Source organism: Lagenorhynchus albirostris, chromosome 1 (assembly GCF_949774975.1).
Source record: "Lagenorhynchus albirostris chromosome 1, mLagAlb1.1, whole genome shotgun sequence".
NCBI lineage: Eukaryota > Metazoa > Chordata > Mammalia > Artiodactyla > Delphinidae > Lagenorhynchus > Lagenorhynchus albirostris.
Window position 1 is genome coordinate 181756752 of NC_083095.1, and position 18390 is coordinate 181775141.

Sequence of the window (18390 nt, forward strand, 5' to 3'; positions counted from 1 at the left end):
TCAAACTGGCTGGAAGTATTTTCAAGTGTTCTAATAATCATTGAAAGAGAGATGCGGAAATCTCTGACTATAATTGTGGATTTGTCTATTTCTTCTTTTAGTTCTATCGGGTTTTGCTTCATGTATTTTGAAGCTCTATTAGTAGGTGCATAGCATTTAGAATACCTTCTTGAAATACTAATCACTTCAATATTATGAAATAATATTCTATATCCCTTCTAAAATTCTGTGCTCTAAAAATCGACTCTGTCTGATATTAATATAACCAGTCCACATTCCTTTGATTTATGGTAACAGCATTTTTCCATTCTTTGACTTTTTACTTACTTGTGTCTGTACTTTTAAGGGGATTTTCTTATGGAAAGCGTAGAAGTTTTATCCTTTCAAAGGGTTTCATTTCTTTGGTGTATTTAGACCATTCACATTTAATGTGATTTAAAAAATATGTTTGTGTTTAAATTTTCCATCTTGCTATTTGTTTTCTACATACCCCATTGCTGGTTCTTCCTTATTTTATTCTGCCTTATTTTTTGTTTTTGTTATTTTGTGGAAGTTCTAAGGTTTACAATATACATGTTTAACTGATCACAGCCTACCTTCAAGTATTATTATGTCACTTCACATAGGACATAAGAACCTTACAAAAGAATACTTGCATTTACCCCTCCCCCACCTTTATCCTAATGTTATATGTGTGTTATGAAACCCGTAATTCATTGTGATTACTTTCCCTTTAAAAAGCCAAATAAGTTATAAAGCAGAAACTAACACACCATTGTAAAGTAATTATACCCCAATAAAGATGTTAAAAAAAAATAAAAAAATTTTAAAAAAGCCAAATAAATTAAAAAGAAATTCAGAAATAAATTTAAAAAGAAGAAACTTTAATATTTACCCATATATTTACCATTTTATGTGTTCTTGATTTCATTGTGTAAATCCAAATTTCCAACTCATACCCTTTTCTTATGCATTATGGACTTTTAAACTTCTGGCTTCCACTGTTTCTATCTGCTGACCTTCTTTCTTCCTCTGTATGTAATGTTTCTTTTTTCCTTGGCTGTTTTTAGGATATTTCTCTTTATTACTGGTTTTAAGAAATTTTATGTTAATGGCCCTTGGTATGGTTTCCTCCCCCTCCTCCTTCTCCTTTTCCTGCTTGGGGCACATTATGATTCTTGGATTTGTGGGTTTAGAGATTTCATTAATTTTGTCCAAATTTTGACCATTATTCAAATCTTTGTTCTGTATCTCTCTACTCTCCTTCTGGGACTCTAATTACACTTGTGTTAGGTTGCTTGATGTTGTCCATAGCTCACAGATTCTGTTTTCCTTTTCAGTTTTTTTTCTCTCATTTTCATTTTGTATTGTTCTAGTATTACTATGTCTTCAAATTCAACAATATTTTCTTCTTCAGTGTCTCAGCTGCTGTTATTCCCATTAAGTATACTATTTTCATTTTAGACATGGTATTACTTATGTCTTCAAGTTAGATTTGGGGTTTTATTTACCCTTCTCTTTCTCTCCATACCTTGCTCATGTTTTCTTCTGCCTTTTTGAACACATGGAGAATATTTAAAATAGTGGGTTTAATCTCCTTGTCTACTAATTCTCTCACTGATGTCATTTCTTTGTCTGTTTGTATTGACTGATTTTTCTCTTGGTTACACATTGTATTTCTGGGTCCAGGAGCTTTTAGTCTATTTCTGATTTGGCCTGAGGAGTTTCCACTCTGGTTGGTGGGAATATAAACTTTATCTGGCTCTGCTGCCTACTGTTGGCTATTTCCCTGGCCTTGGTAGTTTCAACATACAAAAGTACTGTCAACCAAAGACTTCAGGGAAATTCTCCTGCATACTTCTATCGTTCTCCATATATGTAGTTCTTTCCTCTCTGGTACTCTTGTGCTGTGAACTCTACATGCCTTGACCACCTCAAACTCTGAACTCTGTTTCTTTAACTCAGAGAAACTGCTGGATTTTGTTTTAATTTCTCTTTCCTGGACTTTTGTCTGGAGATTCTCTCCAGAGACTATGTTGGGACAATTGTAGGGCTTGTTTCCCTTCTCTTAGGGATGACTGCTCTGTGTTGCTTGTCCAGTGCCTGAAAAACCATTGTTTTACATATATTTTTCTGGTGTTTTAGTTGTTTAAGGTGAGAGGGTAAATTCCACTCTTGATTGGAAGCAGAAGTTCAGCTATACCACTTTTAATACTTTGTATTCTCATCTTACTATGTAGGTAAGTTTGTGTGGAGAAACATTCAATTGTTTCTTGCTTTTAGAAGACTTTCCTTAATCATGAACTAAATGTCTGGGAATTAACTATGGTCCAAACTGAATGAGCTCACTAGATACCATCAGAAAATAATGTTCAATCCAAATCTGTGCCTTGAAATTCCCATGGAAGTTGGAATTGGCAGATATGATCCCTTAATAAAATACCTTCCTCTGCAGTAAAAAGGAGTGCGTACACTCTCACCTTTTTAAAATTTGCAATCTTGTGATTCATTACACTATCCATTGTGAGTTGAAAGCTTACCATCTGTTATAGAAAACAAGATATTCTATTCTATATGAATAATAATTTTTCCAAATTACAAAAATTTTTTTAAATGATGAAACTAATGTAATGGTATATGTCCATTATATCTCAACAACAGCAAAAAGGAATAAAGATCTAGGTTCCCTCCATCTCCTCAATTCATTTTCCAGAAAAAATTATGTTTTCTGTATCTCTATTTATGTATGAATTGTAACTTGATTTTTAAAACTTAATATAGGGGCTTCCCTGGTGGCTCAGTGGTTAAAAATCCGCCTGCCAATGCAGGGGACACGGGTTCAAGCCCTGGTCTGGGAAGATCCCACATGCCACGGAGCAACTAAGCCCGTGTGCCACAACTACTGAGCCTGTGCTCTAGAGCCCACGAGCCACAACTACTGAGCCCATGTGCCACAACAACTGAAGCCCGCGCACCACAACGAAGAGTAGTCCCTGCCCACTACAACTAGAGAAAGCCTGCACACAGCAACGAAGACCCAACACAGCCAAAAATAAATAAATAAAATAAACTTATTTTTTAAAAAACTTAATATAATGTGATACCTTTCCATGTTAGTACACATAAAGCTTACTTTCTTTTCTTTTTCTTTTGCATGAAAGAGTCTTTAAATTCTATAGCATTTTACAATTTTCAAAAGTTTCATCCACATCGTTTCATATAATCCCATAATAATCCTTTTTTCCCCCACCCCCTATATTACCCTTCCCCCCTTCCCTCTCCCCACTGGTAACCACTAGTTTGTTCTATCTGTGAGTCTGCTTCTTTTTTGTTTTATCCACTAATTTGTTGTATTTTTTAGACTCCACATATAAGTGATATCATACAGTATTTGTCCTTCTCTGTCAGACTTATTACACTTAGTATAATGCCCTCCAAGTCCATGCATGTTGCTGCAAATGGAAAAGTTTTCATTCTTTTTTTTATGGTGGAGTAGTATTCCATTGTATATATATACCACATCTTCATTATCCATCCATTTATTGATGGACACTTAGCTTGCTTCCATTATACTTTCTTTTCAATAGCTGCATTTTATTCCATTTTCTGGATAGTGTGGTTTTATTATAAAGATCCAGAGGGTGACTTTATTAGACAACTGGCCTTACTTTCTACTTTTTATTAGATGTGGGCTATAGATTATTCTAAAACTAAAGTTATCTTCAATAGACGTATCATACTTGCACTTATTTTCTTGCCAATAGTCACCACATAGTCATATTCAATCTGTAGATACACAGTTCTAAAGCAGTTTATCTTAAAGAGCACACAGAGAACTACAGACCAAGAGTTGGTACAGTTTGATAATGCTTGTTTGAGATTTTTTTTTATCCTAATGGGTTAGATGAACATCTGGTTAACTACTGTTCTTTGTTTGTTTTGTTTTAAATGTCAGGCCAATATTATTGCGGCACTGGTCAATTGTGTAGAATTTTGGGACCTAGACTGCTCATAGCTCACTGTTCAGCTGGAAGAGGGTGCCCTTCATCCCACTTTGATTACATATATCTATTTTCTAAATTCTCATTTAGCATCTGCATCTCTCATTAGGGTTTTCAATAATACATGGTTTTACTGTTAACCAACATTTTAATGTTTATCTTCCAGTTCCCCAAGGAGCCTGTAACCTCTGAGGTAAGGGAGATCACAATGCTGTCAACTGTTGGTTTCCCCAAGGAATCCACCTCTTTGTGAAAGCTGGACGATCATCTTGCCAGTCTTGCAAAGAGCTGCAGTGAGCTTTACTGAAGCTGGGTTTATAACTCAGTGATGCAAACAAGGCTCGCAGCTTAATATATTTCTTTCTTAGCATGAATTTGTACTGCAGTAAAGGGATTGGGTAAGGGCAAGTTTGTGTTACTGTGGTGAGAAAGAATTGGTTAAATGTTTTATTATGCTCTGTTTTTTATAAATTAGTGTTTTGCATGCATGACATCTTGTCAAATGAAAAACTCATGGCTGTGCTGACAGTGTAGCCTAACTTCACCCTAATGCAATGAGTTCTTTGCCATCACATTTGGATGCCTTCTATTCCTTTCACTGTAGGTTAGTTTTTTCTCCTTACTCGTTCAGAGTAAACCAAGTTTGTGCTGTCACTCCAACATTGCCCAAGGGCAATGTTATACACTAACAGGGTTCAGTAAGTGCTTGCCAAATGAATAAAGATTTTTCCTATAAAATTTCTTGAAAAAGTCACCTAGATGCAGTAAAGCTTTTAAATTTACCAAAAAACAAAACGCCTATTTAATAAACTATCTTAACATTCAAATACAGTATACTATGGAAAATATAATCAGCCAGTGAGTTATACAGAGAAACTTTATCTTGTACAATATACAGGAATTTTCGCCCAAAAGTCCATTCAGCAATAGTTAATTTGAACACTTCTCATAAACTCTGCAACTGTACCATATCTTACTTTGAATTCCTATTTCTAATTTCTACTAGATTTTGAGAAGCTAATGAAAAACAAAATAGGTATTGGTTTGGTTAAAAACAGATACTCAAGCTTAAAAGTGGAAGGATCTGCCTTCTTGTTGAAGATGTTATGCACCCCAAGCAATTACTAGTAAAGATAATTGATAATTAGATGTGAAAGACTCAAAGGATTATCTAGTTCATTTAGTTTGTTTTACAGATCAGAAAACAAATGAAAATGTATTCATGATCACAAAACCAATTAGTTGCAGAGCCTGTTTTTTTGTTTTTAGCCCACTGCTCTTGCAGTGCGGTTTTGCCTTGGATCAGGAAAAAGAGAAAGGTAAAAGCTGCAAAAATCCTAGGAGGAATGAGATTTTCTCTATCAGTTACCTTCTTTTCTCCCCATAGATTTAACTAAGTGCTAAGTCCCAGAAGACTAACTGGGATGTTTACTGTGTGGTTTCCTTTTCGAAATTTGGGGAATTAAAGGGGGTCCTAACACCTACATGAAAATCTTAACTCAATGACGTATTTTTGGGTCTCTATCAATCCACTCTTCCTTCCATCAACTATCAGATCAAGAAAAGACCTTAGAGGGACTTCCCTGGTGGCACAGTGGTTAAGAATCCACCTGCCAATGCAGGGGACACAGGTTCGAGCCCTGGTCCAGGAAGACTCCACACGCTGTGGAGCAACTAAGCGCATGCGCCACAACTACTAAGTCTGCGCTCTAGGGCCTGCGAGCCACTACTACTGAAGCCCGTCTGCTACAACTACTGAAGCCCACGCGCCTAGAGCCTGTGCTCCGCAACAAGAGAAGCCACCTCAGTGAGAAGCCCACGCACAGCAACAAAGAGTGGCCCCCGCTCGCCGCAACCAGAGAAACCCTGCATGCAGTAATGAAGACCCAATGCAGCCAAAAATAATAAAATAAATTTATTTTTTTAAAAAGAAGGAGGGCTTCCCCGGTGGCGCAGTGCTTGAGAGTCCGCCTGCCGATGCAGGGGACGCGGGTTCGTGACCCGGTCCAGGAGGATCCCACGTGCCGCGGAGCGAGCGGTGGGCCCGTGAGCCATGGCCACTGGGCCTGCGCGTCCGGAGCCTGTGCTCCACAACGGGAGAGGCCACAGCAGTGAGAGGCCCGCGTACCGCAAAAAAAAAAAAAAAGAAAGAAAGAAAATGACAACTTGGTTTAAAAAAAAAAAAAGACCTTAGAAACTACCTCATCCATTTATTTTGTTTCACCAATCAAAAAACTGAGGCTCAGAAACAAATAGGAATTTATACTTGACAATACTTTTGGGGAAAAAAATAAGTATTATCCCTTTATACAGGGAGCAGTAGTGTAGTTAGAAACAAAACAATTAACTCCTGAAACCAAGTTTCAAGTATCCTAACACAGAATAATAAAATTGTGATTTTCTCTTTTCAACAATAAGAAATTTCAGGCTATGTTGTATGCCACATCACACATGCACAATTAAATTACAAACAATCACACACGTATTAAAAGGAGGCTAACATAAGAAAACGGCCCTCTCACAGCACCAGGCTGCCCTCTCTGTGAATTGTGAGATGCTAAATACTTATATTTTGCAAACTTTTATTTAAGAAGTTGTCATCCAAGGCTATTTCATTGAGACAAAAATACACGTTCTCTCGTTTTGAAAGTGATATGATGCTTATTTAATCCTGAAATGGAACAGTAATTCCCCATTTTTGTTTCAAGTGGTAATCTTTGCTTACGTACCTAGGAGGCGGGGGATGTTCCTTCCAGTCACTGGGTATGAGGTTATAAATGCTCTCAGAAGAGCACGTTGGATCCATGGCCACCAAATGAGTCCTTAAAACTACTCAGCTTTTTTCCTCATTATAACAATATCTCCATCCCTTTCTTCATCGCTTCCCCTTTCCTCTCCTACTCTCTTGCCTTCTCAAGGAACTAAGGCTTCTCTCTTTCACACAATTCCCCTTTGACGTCTTCTTAGCTGTCCTCTCTTGGGAAGAAAATAAAATCTCTCTTCTATTACTCTTGGGATCACTTAGCGTTGTTGACGGCGCGACTGCCCTGGAAACAGTTACTAGGCAACGGGGAAGTGGAAGGTGGCCCTGCAAACTACCTTTCCTCTCTTCCCTCTCTCGGCAGCTCCTTTTCTCTCAGAGAACTTCAACCTGAAAAACCACTGTTTATATGTACCTTTGGGAGTAAAGGGGTGAAGACTGGCGTCCTCTTAAAAATGTTGCTCTTTCCTCTTTCTGTGTATTTGGAGAAAAAGATAAAACTCTAGCAGAGACACGCGCAGCACCGAACCTGGCCTGCCGGCATCGCACAATAACATTCTTGTGCGCAGGTGCCTACCCGGTGGGGGCGGGGCGAGCGGCTGAGGCCACGCAGACGCACGTCCGACGTCGGGAGCAGGACGAGAGAGGGAGGAGCCCGAGGAGCGGAGCCGGCTCGGGTGGGTGGAGCGCGGGACGAGTCACTTACCCGGTGCTGGGCTGCTCCGGCCGTGGGCGTGACACGAGGACGTGGAAGCCGACCTCGGCGCAGGCGCAAAGGCCGCTGTGCGGAAGCCGGGTGGGACAAGCGAGGCCTGGGCTCAAGGCTGTGGGCCGTCCTGGGCGGGGGCCCGAGGTGTCGGGTTGCAGCCCGAGGTGGCACTGGCGGCTCCCGGACGCTCCTTCCCATTTCCTTTCTTTTCCCCCGTCTTCTCAGTGTGATTTTCTTGGTGAGTTATTTGAGGAGAAAGGGAAACTGTAGAAACCAGTCTGTTCCCATCGCATGCCTTTCCCGCTCCGTGCCTTCCCCTTTGCGCTGCTCGGCGGTGATCCCAGCGCTCTGTCCGCGCCCGCCTTCTAGGCTGCTTACGTCCCGGGCTCAGCCCTGCCGCCACCTGTGCGGGCGCGCCGGCGCCCCGCCGTCCTCCCGGTTCGCCTGTCGCGGCCCGTCCTCCCCTGGGCCACCTGCCTCGCTTTATCCTGCACCTCGCCCCTTCTCCGCCAGTTTACCTCTTGATCGGGCCCCTCCTCTTAGGTCTTTGTTTTTTAAACGAGAAGCCTAAACCTGAAGGAGAAGCCTTTTGAACGGGCCCTTGAGTTGTTGCCCTTTTTTTTTTGGTGTCCTTTTTTGAAAACGATCTTAGAAGAGGTTTTATTCCGTTTGAACCATTTGGTCTTCCGTGAACCTACTTATTCGCATATGACTGCTGAAGGAAGCTCACCATCCCGAGGCTTTGAAAGACATTTTGGCAATATGGTTCTGAACCAACATTATAGAGGCCACTCTGCCCGAAGGGGACTAAGGATGCTCCAAGATAAGAGAAGGCCAGTTTTGGTCATCTCACTGCCAGGGTGCTCGGTGGAGGGATTAAAACAGCCTGGTGGCTTGGTTAATTTAAAAGGGTTTGCTGAATGTGTGGGTCCTTATCATCTTGGGCTCTTAGTGAATTTCATTAGACAAGAATAAATTTAGTTTTTTCTTATCCAGTTGGTCAGGTTTGTATTTTTTATCCCAGGCGTTTAACAAACATTTTATTTCAGATGATTGGCACCTTGTGGGTGATGTTCCTGTTCTTCACATCGGATTTTCTGTTTTGAAACAAAACAGTTTATATGTATATGCCACTTTGCCCTTTTCCTTTCCACTTTGAGTATTTTACGTTTTGGGGTTTTTTGCTTAGCATGTATAGAGAAGAATAATGTTCTCTATATATGCTAAGATTTGAACTAAGGACTCAGAATGATAATACCGTTAAGCCAAGTGGACAGTCATTGGCCAAAGTTTATAAACTTTCTAATTAGAAGGAACGCTTTAGGACTGTTCATGTGAATCAGTTCCTAAAAGAGCCAATAAAGGCAAAGCATGATTTCTGCAGTTAGTAAGCACCCACTGGCTTTAGCTAGTCTTGACTTTCTGCTGTTACTGAATACAGTAATTTCACTGATGTCAGTATGTTTATTATGGTTTTAAAAACACTAAACAGAATTTAATGTCTCAGTGTAGTGTATTCAGTGCACCGTCTTAATGAAGTTGTTAAATCATTTGGAAAGGAACTTTTTTCCTTTAGATACTTGGTCTGTAATTCTTCTTGCCTTTTGAAAGTATGTTTACAAAGAATGCATTTCTAATTTTTATAATTCCCTCAAAATGGCAGTCCTATTCAAGGAAATGCCTATGTTCAGTATGTCCACAGAGAATTAGTATTGGTGTACCATCAGAGGTGGTGAACTTTTTCTGTAAAGGGCTAGATAATAAATGTTTTAGGCCTTTGCAGCCCAGATGGATCCTTTCGAAACTACTCAGCTCTACCATTATAGCTCAAAAGCAGCCAAAGACAATATTTAACAAATGAAAAAAATGAATGAGCAAAGTTTTGTTCCCATGAAACTTAATTTACAAAAATAGGGGTGGGCCAGATTTGGCCTGTGGGTTGTAGTTTGCACAGACCCCTTATATGAATGAATGGTTGTACATACAAATTAGGTTTTTTCGCTAAGTATTATTTTAATCTACTTAAATGAATAAAATGGGCAGAGGTGGGACTATAAATAGGACAACTGGGAGGAAAATAAACCCTTTCTAAAGACATATTCTTTACAATATTTTTCTAAGTTATAGAATTGCAAAGGGTACTTAAAGAGGCTTTTGACTTAGATACGCAAGACCTTAAAGATATCTAACAGCGTAAGACTACCAACAGGAAAGGCTTAGGCAGCTTGATTCTAAGATAAAGGCAAAGATGAGTGGTGAACTTGGAAAATGCTTTGATTGTAAGACCCCTGTGATTACCACATGGCACTGAAGTGTGGTCCTTCCTCCTCGCAGTTTCAGTCAGCTGACTGACTGAAGGCTTGTTAAGAGGAGTTTTCCTTAGTAGTCAGAAGCAGCAAAGCTTCTAACCTTCTGCGGGTTAGTTTATATCCTAATATATTTGCATTTTTTTCGTATTACTTATGGGAAAACAATTTATTGTAAAAATGCAGTAATTTTTTAAGAATTTTAAAAAAACCTTAGAATGTCTGTCTTCATAAAATAGTGGACTAGATTTAGTCATCCTTAGAAATTATTAATAGAGATTGTATTAAAACAGGATGACAAATATAATCATGGCATAAATATTTTCAAAAGTTCATTGAACTGTAGCCAGTTCTCATCATGAAATAATTTTTGAGGTGCTATGCCTTAATTTGGGAGAGTAATAACAAATATTTTAAATGGGTAACAAATGCTAAATCATTTTCACTAAATAGATTTTGACAATTTCCCAGAAGTATTCTAGGTAATTTTATAATGGAATTGAAAATTTCTGGACTATTTTGGAAGTAAAAATTGATAATGGGTTTAATATGATTTGGGCTGATTATCAATCATCTAGTGGTAAATGTAGGAAAATATCACTGTAAATAGTTTCCTGAAAATTAATATGTATTTCTGTTTTAAAAGTGTATAACTTTGTTATCATTCTTAGGAAATAATTTAAAAACCTTTTAAAAAGTGGTTTCTGTACTTTTTTTCCTGGAATTCTTCAGTTTTGATCAGCTTGCCACAGTAAAATTGTTAAGTTTCATACTTCGAGGTCACACAGTACTTAAATTAATATGTACATGTGGACATTCTGTTTTTTAAAGTTCTTGCTGTGATACTGACACATCACTGCCTTTCCATTTATCTGTTTGAATGGCAAGTGTCTTTCATGTCAAAAAAGTGTCCATTGGAACTAGTGGATCAAAAAACTCCACTGTAAGTGATAAGAAAACCTATTTAAAAAGTATTAATGTATAATGGAGTGGTATATACTATCCCCTGAGAAATTAGTTTACTAAAATATTTTTTGTGTAGAACTTGGCTCTACAAAAAATATTTCAGAACATCAATGATTCAGTAAAACCTGAGTACTTAATGATCAAGAGATTTAGTCTTTAAGTACTGTTTTTGTTTCTTGACTCTTATGTGATTGACTTGCATTTAATTTGAAATAGTTTTGTTCTTTGGCTGAAGAAAAATTGCCTATTCATAACCCCTGTATTGAAAAACGTATTAAAATATAAGTAAATGGAAAAGTCTAATAGCATGGCTTTGAATCATAAAGGAAAATGATATGCAGTTGGTCCTCACTTTTCATAAGTTCTATATTTGTGAATTCTACTCGCTAAAATTTATTTATAACCCAAAATTAATACTTGTAGCACTTTTGCAATCATTCATGGTCACGTGAACAGTGGTGAAAAATTTGAGTCAGGAGATATGCATTCCAAGCTGGAGTTAAACAAGGTGATGCTCTGCCTTCTTGTTTCAGCTCCTACTATAAACAAGTGTCTTTTGAATTCTATTCAAGTGCCACATTTTTTGCATTTTTGTGTTTCTAGCTGGTGATTTTGCTGGTTAAAATGGCCCCCAAGCAGAGCGCTGAAGTGCTACTCATGTTCCTAAGACACTAAGGCCACGATGTCCCTTACAGAGAAAATGTGTGTGTTAGATAAGTGTCCTTCAGGTGTGTGTTAAAGGCTGAGTTCAATGGTAATGAATCACTATGTATATATATTAAATAAGATGTCTTTAAGCAGAAACACACATAAAACATTACGTATTGATTGGTTGCCAAAAATGTTGTGACCAGAGGCTCACAGGAACCTAACCCTGTATTTCCCCTAGGAGCAATGGTTCAATATTCATTAATTCATATTCATGGTGACATGATAGAACATAACTACCATGAATAATGAAAATTGACTATATTACCTCTTAAGTAAAAATGCAGTTTCCAGATAAAAGTTACATGCTGTGGGCATTATTCCATCTTCTCTTGTCTTTTGGTTGGCTTACAGTGAATGTTGAAACCCTAAAATGAGTTTGTGGCTAAATGTTACAAAATTTAGTATGTAGCTTCTTTAATTTTCTTTAAAAATGATAATGTTAGAGCAATTAATACCTGCCTTCTGCTAGTTTCAGGAAGATTTTTATGGTGAAGTAATACTGATACAGAATTAATAAGTTGAACTGTCACAATTTTCTACTTTGAATTCATATAAAACAAAGGAAGAATAAGGTTACAAAAGATAAGGTGAAGTTAACATGCATAATGTTTGTGTTACAGTCTTCTGCTTTTAATGGAGTTGATGTTAAGCATTGTAGCAACCAACATAAAGTGGAAAAGATCAGATAAAAGATTTAATACCCATAAAAACAAACCAGCTACTCAGGTAATACACAATTATTACCAATATAGACCTCAGAAAGTTATGCTTTGGAAACTAACAAAGAAGACACTCTGTGATGTTATAAGCAAAAGCCACCTGAATAGGAAGTTAATCAGGCTGTTTTATACAATGTCCTCAAAATAATGTGGTAACGAAGAGTTCCAGAATAAAAGTAGTTTAATAAAAGAAATTGCTGATAGGGTTCAAGTGTACAGTTCTCTGATCCTTGGTTTGTTTCAGGGAAAGGATTAGACTGTGCTTGACAAAACAGTTCTTGATTCACGGATGAGTACCCCTGTTTTCTCTGAAGGTTTATAAACAAACCAAACCATAAAAAAATATGCCTAGCTTTGTGCCTAGATATTCTGATTCAATTTATATGTTTTTAGTCTATTGTCATTGAGTGACGGTGGTTAATATTACTATATAAATGGTCTTATGTGCCAACCACCATGCTATGTGCTTTGAATTTATTATAAAATCATTTAAATAGCCAAGAGGTACCCATGTGTGGCAGACACTCTGCTTTTTACAGGAGATATTATTGCATCTAAATCATGTAGTGATTCAGATGGCTAAAACAACCTAAAAGAGTAATTCGGGGGGCTTCCCTGGTGGCGCAGTGGTTGAGAGTCCGCCTGCCGATGCAGGGAACACGGGTTCGTGCCCCGGTCCGGGAAGATCCCACATGCCGTGGAGCGGCTGGGCCCGTGAGCCATGGCCGCTGAGCCTGCGCATCTGGAGCCTGTGCTCCGCGGCGGGAGAGGCCACAGCAGTGAGAGGCCCGCGTACCACAGGAAAAAAAAAAAAAAAAGAGTAATTCGGATACTCATTTCATAGCCTCAGTCCACTGATCACTAAACATACAGTTAAATCATTGAAAGTTTTAGGTGTCGTGTGAAAGATTTATATTTATCATTTGGTTATGTTGTCTTGTATATCGCTTTGTGGCAGAAATTCGGTACTGTCTAGTAAAACTTTTTTTTTTTTTAGTAAAATTTGACCTGTCTTGCATACATTTGTGTTTTAATGGTGAGTATATTTCCAAAGACAGGGATTTGACCAGTATGGGGAATTACAGAGCTTCTCCGGATGCCAGAATAAGTTTGTCCTCTTATAATTGGAAACATTCCTGAGTTTTTTTGCTATCACTCTGGAGTCTGGAATTTGAGTTAAGTCTCTCCAATGATGATGTTTATAGGACAGAAATTAAAGTGATGGTCCCATGCACAGAAGGTTATAGATATGTAGCCTTTGACTTTGCTGCTGATTATCAATTTTTCTTAAGTATTTGCATAATGTTATATCTTTCATTAGCTTTTTTCAAGGCCTTCAACATGAAAAATATGTAAGAATGATTCTTAACAGTGTGCATGTAAAAGGCATGTAAGAAAGAAAATGTCATACCTTTGCCCTATAGTTTGGAAAATTATTTAAGCATCTTATTTATTTATTTTTATAAGCAAATATTTTATTCTGGTTTCTTGTGAATTCTTTGACTAAGAAATTTATGAGTAACATGATAATCTATCAACATTTTCATATAACTAAAGAGAAATTAAATATAAAGAGTATTGTTCAGCTTTTTGTTCAGCAAGTAAAAAGCATTCCAACTCCAAATCATCCTTATTTACATGGGTTATAAACCATGAGACAATTTTCATTATAGGAAAATAAATACTAATTTGATTTAGTATCTTTTTGAAAAAGCATCTATGATACGGCATTTTCTGAATAAAGTGTTGCTCATAGTTACAAATTGTTAAAGTTTTGATTACTCAATATCTTGAGACTTGAAAAGATTGTTAAAAGGATAATATGAAATAAATGAGAATTTGGGTTCAAATACTTTTTTAAATATCCCATAAATTTGGAAGAATGTTAAACAGTGTATGTACTGTGGGCGTGGTTATACTTAATCCTATTGGGATAGTCTTTTGAAATTAGTAACCAAATGTCTTTTTTGTTTGTTTTTATGTTTGAAAGGGCCAAAGCCAGTTTTTAGGTTGGCTTGCGCAGAAAAGTGAAAAGAGAATGCTCCACTTTAACCGATGTCAGCACCTGAAACAAATAGCTCAGAAATGCTTTTCTAGTACACATGTGAAAACGGATAAACGTGCACAGCTATTTCTTTCAAGAACCTTTGCACTTGCAGAATTAAGGAAGTCATGGCACTCAATCTACTCTCTTGTTGGAGACAAAAATATTATCCTGATGGGACCACCCGGTGCTGGGAAAACAACAGTAGCCAGAATAATAGGTCAGAAACTAGGTTGTTGTGTCATAGATGTGGATGATGATATCCTTGAAAAAACCTGGAATATGAGTGTGTCTGAAAAATTGCAGGATGTTGGTAATGAGCAATTTTTAGAAGAGGAAGGAAAAGCTGTGTTAAACTTCTCTGCATCTGGAAGTGTGATTTCCCTTACTGGGTCCAATCCAATGCATGATGCTAGCATGCGGCATCTGAAGAAAAATGGAATAATTGTTTATCTGGATGTACCTCCAATCGATATAGTTAGTCGTCTAAAATTAATGAAAATAGATAGGATTGTAGGTCAGAATTCTGGAACATCTATGAAAGACTTACTTAAGTTTAGAAGACAGTATTATAAGAAGTGGTACGATACTCGTGTTTTATGTGAAAATGGGGCTTCCCCGGAGGAGGTAGCTGACAAAGTGCTGAATGCAGTTAAAAGATACCAAGATGTGGACTCAGAAACATTCATTTCCACAAGACACATTTGGCCTAAAGACTGTGAACAGAAGGTCCCAACAAAATTCTTCAGTGAAGCTGTGACTGAGGGGTTAGCTCCTGATGGTGGACTTTTTGTTCCTGAGAAGGAGTTTCCAAAATTAAACTTTGGGGAGTGGAAAAGCCTCGTAGGAGCAACGTACGTAGAAAGAGCACAAATACTCTTGGAAAAATGTATACATCCTGCTGACATACCTGCTTCCAGGTTGGGAGAAATGATTGAAACTGCTTATGGGGAAAACTTTGCCTGCTCAAAAATTGCCCCTGTCAGGCACCTGTCAGGCAACCAGTTCATCCTGGAGTTGTTCCATGGACCAACGGGATCATTTAAAGATTTGTCTTTACAGCTCATGCCCCATCTTTTTGCACACTGTATTCCACCAAGTTGTAATTACATGATACTTGTAGCCACCTCAGGAGACACCGGGAGTGCAGTCTTAAATGGCTTTAGTCGTCTTAGTAAGAATGACAAGCAAAGAATATCTGTGGCCACATTTTTCCCTGAGGATGGAGTAAGTGATTTTCAAAAAGCACAAATAATTGGCAGTCAGAACGAAAATGGATGGGCAGTAGGTGTCAAATCAGATTTTGATTTTTGCCAGACATCTATAAAAAGGATTTTTCAGGATTCTGATTTTACTGGCTTTCTTACTGTGGAATACGGAACAGTGTTAAGTTCAGCTAATTCCATAAACTGGGGCCGACTGCTTCCCCAAGTAGTTTATCATGCTTCTGCATACCTTGATCTCGTTAGCCAAGGATTTATTTCTTTTGGAAGCCCAGTCGATGTGTGTATTCCCACAGGAAACTTTGGTAACATTTTAGCAGCAGTATATGCCAAAACCATGGGAATCCCTATTCGAAAATTTATTTGTGCTTCTAATCAGAACCATGTTTTGACTGATTTTATAAAAACAGGACATTATGATCTAAGGGAAAGAAAATTAGCACAAACCTTTTCACCAGCAATTGATATTCTCAAATCTTCAAACCTGGAGCGACATTTACACTTGATGGCTAATAAAGATGGACAATTAATGACAAGATTATTTAATCAATTAGAAGAGCAGCATCACTTCCAGATAGAAAAGATTCTAGTTGAGAAAATTCAGCAGGATTTTGTAGCTGACTGGTGCTCTGAGCAAGAGTGCCTAGCAGCTATTCACTCTACCTACAATACTTCCGGGTATATTTTGGATCCACACACTGCTGTTGCAAAAGTAGTTGCAGACAGAATGCAAGATAAAACCTGCCCAGTGATTGTCTCATCTACAGCTCATTACTCAAAGTTTGCACCTGCTATCATGCAGGCTTTAAAGATCAAAGAAATCAGTCAGACTTCATCCAGTCAGGTTTATTTACTGAGTTCATACAATGCATTACCTCCACCTCATGAGGCTTTATTGGAGAGAACAAAACAGCAAGAGAAGATGGGGTGCCAGGTCTGTGCAGCTGATGTGAATGTCCTGAAGAGTCACGTGGAAAAACTAGCACAAAATCACTTCATATAGAAGTTTTCTGAGTTAAAAAAAAAATGTTCTGGTGATAAGCATGCAATAATTGATCACAAACGTAGATTTGGAATACAAATAACATTTTGGTTTTTATGTAAATATGTATGTCTATATGTAGATCTGTTATCTTTCGGAATTTCAATAGCCTAATCTCTAGATCTGAACATTATACCTACACATGCTCCTTGGATCCTTAATCTGGAAGTGACAGAAAGGTAGCATAGTACACAGATCCTTGTGCTGTGCTTTGCACTCATGAGGGATATATCAGTTTCTACTCCCTCACCCCCACTTTTAAGCAGACCAAAATGTCTGGCATTCAATCTGGCAATTAAAATATTTAAGCATAGTTGTTCCATAGTACATATGTAACCATTACCAGTTCTCTATTGAATAGAAAGATAATTTACCACTCTAATGGTTAACTTCTGTGGAGGAAGTAGTAAGCTCATCTATTAAGAAAGGGCTAGTAGTGTTTTTGACTCTCCATTTCGGACTTGTAATTAATTATGTGTATTCTACGCCACCCGGATTAGATAAGTGCTCTGGCCTTCACTCCCCTTTAGATATGTAGAGTTAAGGTGAGGTAGTTTGAAAACCAAGACACAAGATTTAAATCCACAATGTAATAATCCACAGAATTACTTAGTAGTGGATACGGAAATAAAATTATGTATCTATTTCAAGAGAAAAGCTTTCCAAAATTCAGAGTATTTGAATAGTCTTCATGGAAGTATGTTTCTAGTTCTACCAGTTTTCCTGTATTATTTGGACTCCATTCCTATATAATTTGTCTATGGTCTCTCTTTTCAATGAACATTGTCTTTTTTGGTAACTAAAATCACATACAGTTGATGCACATATTTAGTTTTTCCTTCTTTGTAGTAACAATACATTATAAACGTGATTTACATTTGTGAATTTCCTGGATGTTTTATTTCTGAATTAAAGATTATCAGTGAAAGGACCTGTTAGTGTAATGGACTACTCTCAACCACAAGATGGCATTCCTAACATAATTTGTCTTTGCTGATAACATTCTGCTTCATCTTCTGGGAAAACTACCTCCATAAACATATTACAAGTTGTCAAGAAAAAATTGTAATCGTTCAATGAGCCGAAGCAATCTGTTTAAAAAATTTAAAAATTAAACTAATTATGTTAACTTTGGATCTATGGCTTCTAAAATGTACGTTTTAAAACCAAAACTTGAAAACTAAGAGCCGTTACAAGAAAATAATGGAAGATTCAAAGTTTACTTATTCACGTAGGTCTTAGTTATTTTATCATTTGCTTATAAGGATATTTGTTTCAGTAAATGATATGTTTAGAAAACACATGTAAATTTTCCTGTGTGTATGAGAATGCACTATTTTTCTGAAAGTGGGAGGGACAGTGTTTAAAAAAAATGACATGGGGCTTCCCTGGTGGCGCAGTGGTTAAGAATCCACCTGCCAATGCAGGGGACACGGGTTCGAGCCCTGTTCCGGGAAGATCCCACATGCTGCGGAGCAACTAAGCCCGTACGCCACAACTACTGAGCCTGCATTCTAGAGCCCGCGAGCCAAAACTACTGAGCCCGCGAGCCACAACTGCTGAAGCCCGTGCGCCTAGAACCCGTGCTCCACAAGAGAAGCCACTGCAATGAAAAGCCCGTGCACCGCAACGAAGAGTAGCCTCCACTCGCCGCAACTAGAGAAAGCCCGCGCAACAAAGACCTAACGCAGCCAAAAATAAATAAATAAAATAAATATATTAAAAAAAAAAGACATGATTTTTGCCCACAAGAACTGTAATTAAGGAGACAACATGTAAAATTAAATCATGTATTGATACAACACAGAAGAGTTACTGCAAGTTAGGTCATGAGTAAGTGAAAAATGATACAGTCAAGAGCTATAGGATTACCATGGACCAGTCAGAAAAGGCTTCACAGAGGACATA

General features: G+C 37.8%; 2 protein-coding genes across 4 annotated transcripts in view; one reads left to right on the top strand and one right to left on the bottom strand.

The window, feature by feature from the left end:
* ENKUR (enkurin, TRPC channel interacting protein) overlaps positions 1-7922 on the bottom strand; it is a 30248-nt gene extending 22326 nt beyond the window's left edge. The window contains exon 1 of one of the 3 annotated variants that reach the window (XM_060161730.1): positions 7469-7922. Coding sequence is in view for 1 of the 3 variants with exons in the window: in XM_060161727.1 (XP_060017710.1) it covers positions 6731-6807 (77 nt within the window). In the remaining 2 variants the exon portion in view is untranslated. Of the gene's footprint in view, positions 1-6730; positions 7372-7468 lie in introns of those variants that run through there. The other 2 variants (XM_060161740.1, XM_060161727.1) reach the window with 2 other exon arrangements.
* On the top strand, positions 7571-17563 carry THNSL1 (threonine synthase like 1). The gene is made up of 2 exons (XM_060161715.1): positions 7571-7709; positions 14164-17563. Exon 2 carries the CDS (start codon positions 14212-14214, stop codon positions 16441-16443), a length of 2232 nt encoding a protein of 743 aa, XP_060017698.1. The 5' UTR covers positions 7571-7709; positions 14164-14211; the 3' UTR covers positions 16444-17563.
* Positions 17564-18390: the final 827 nt, after the last annotated feature.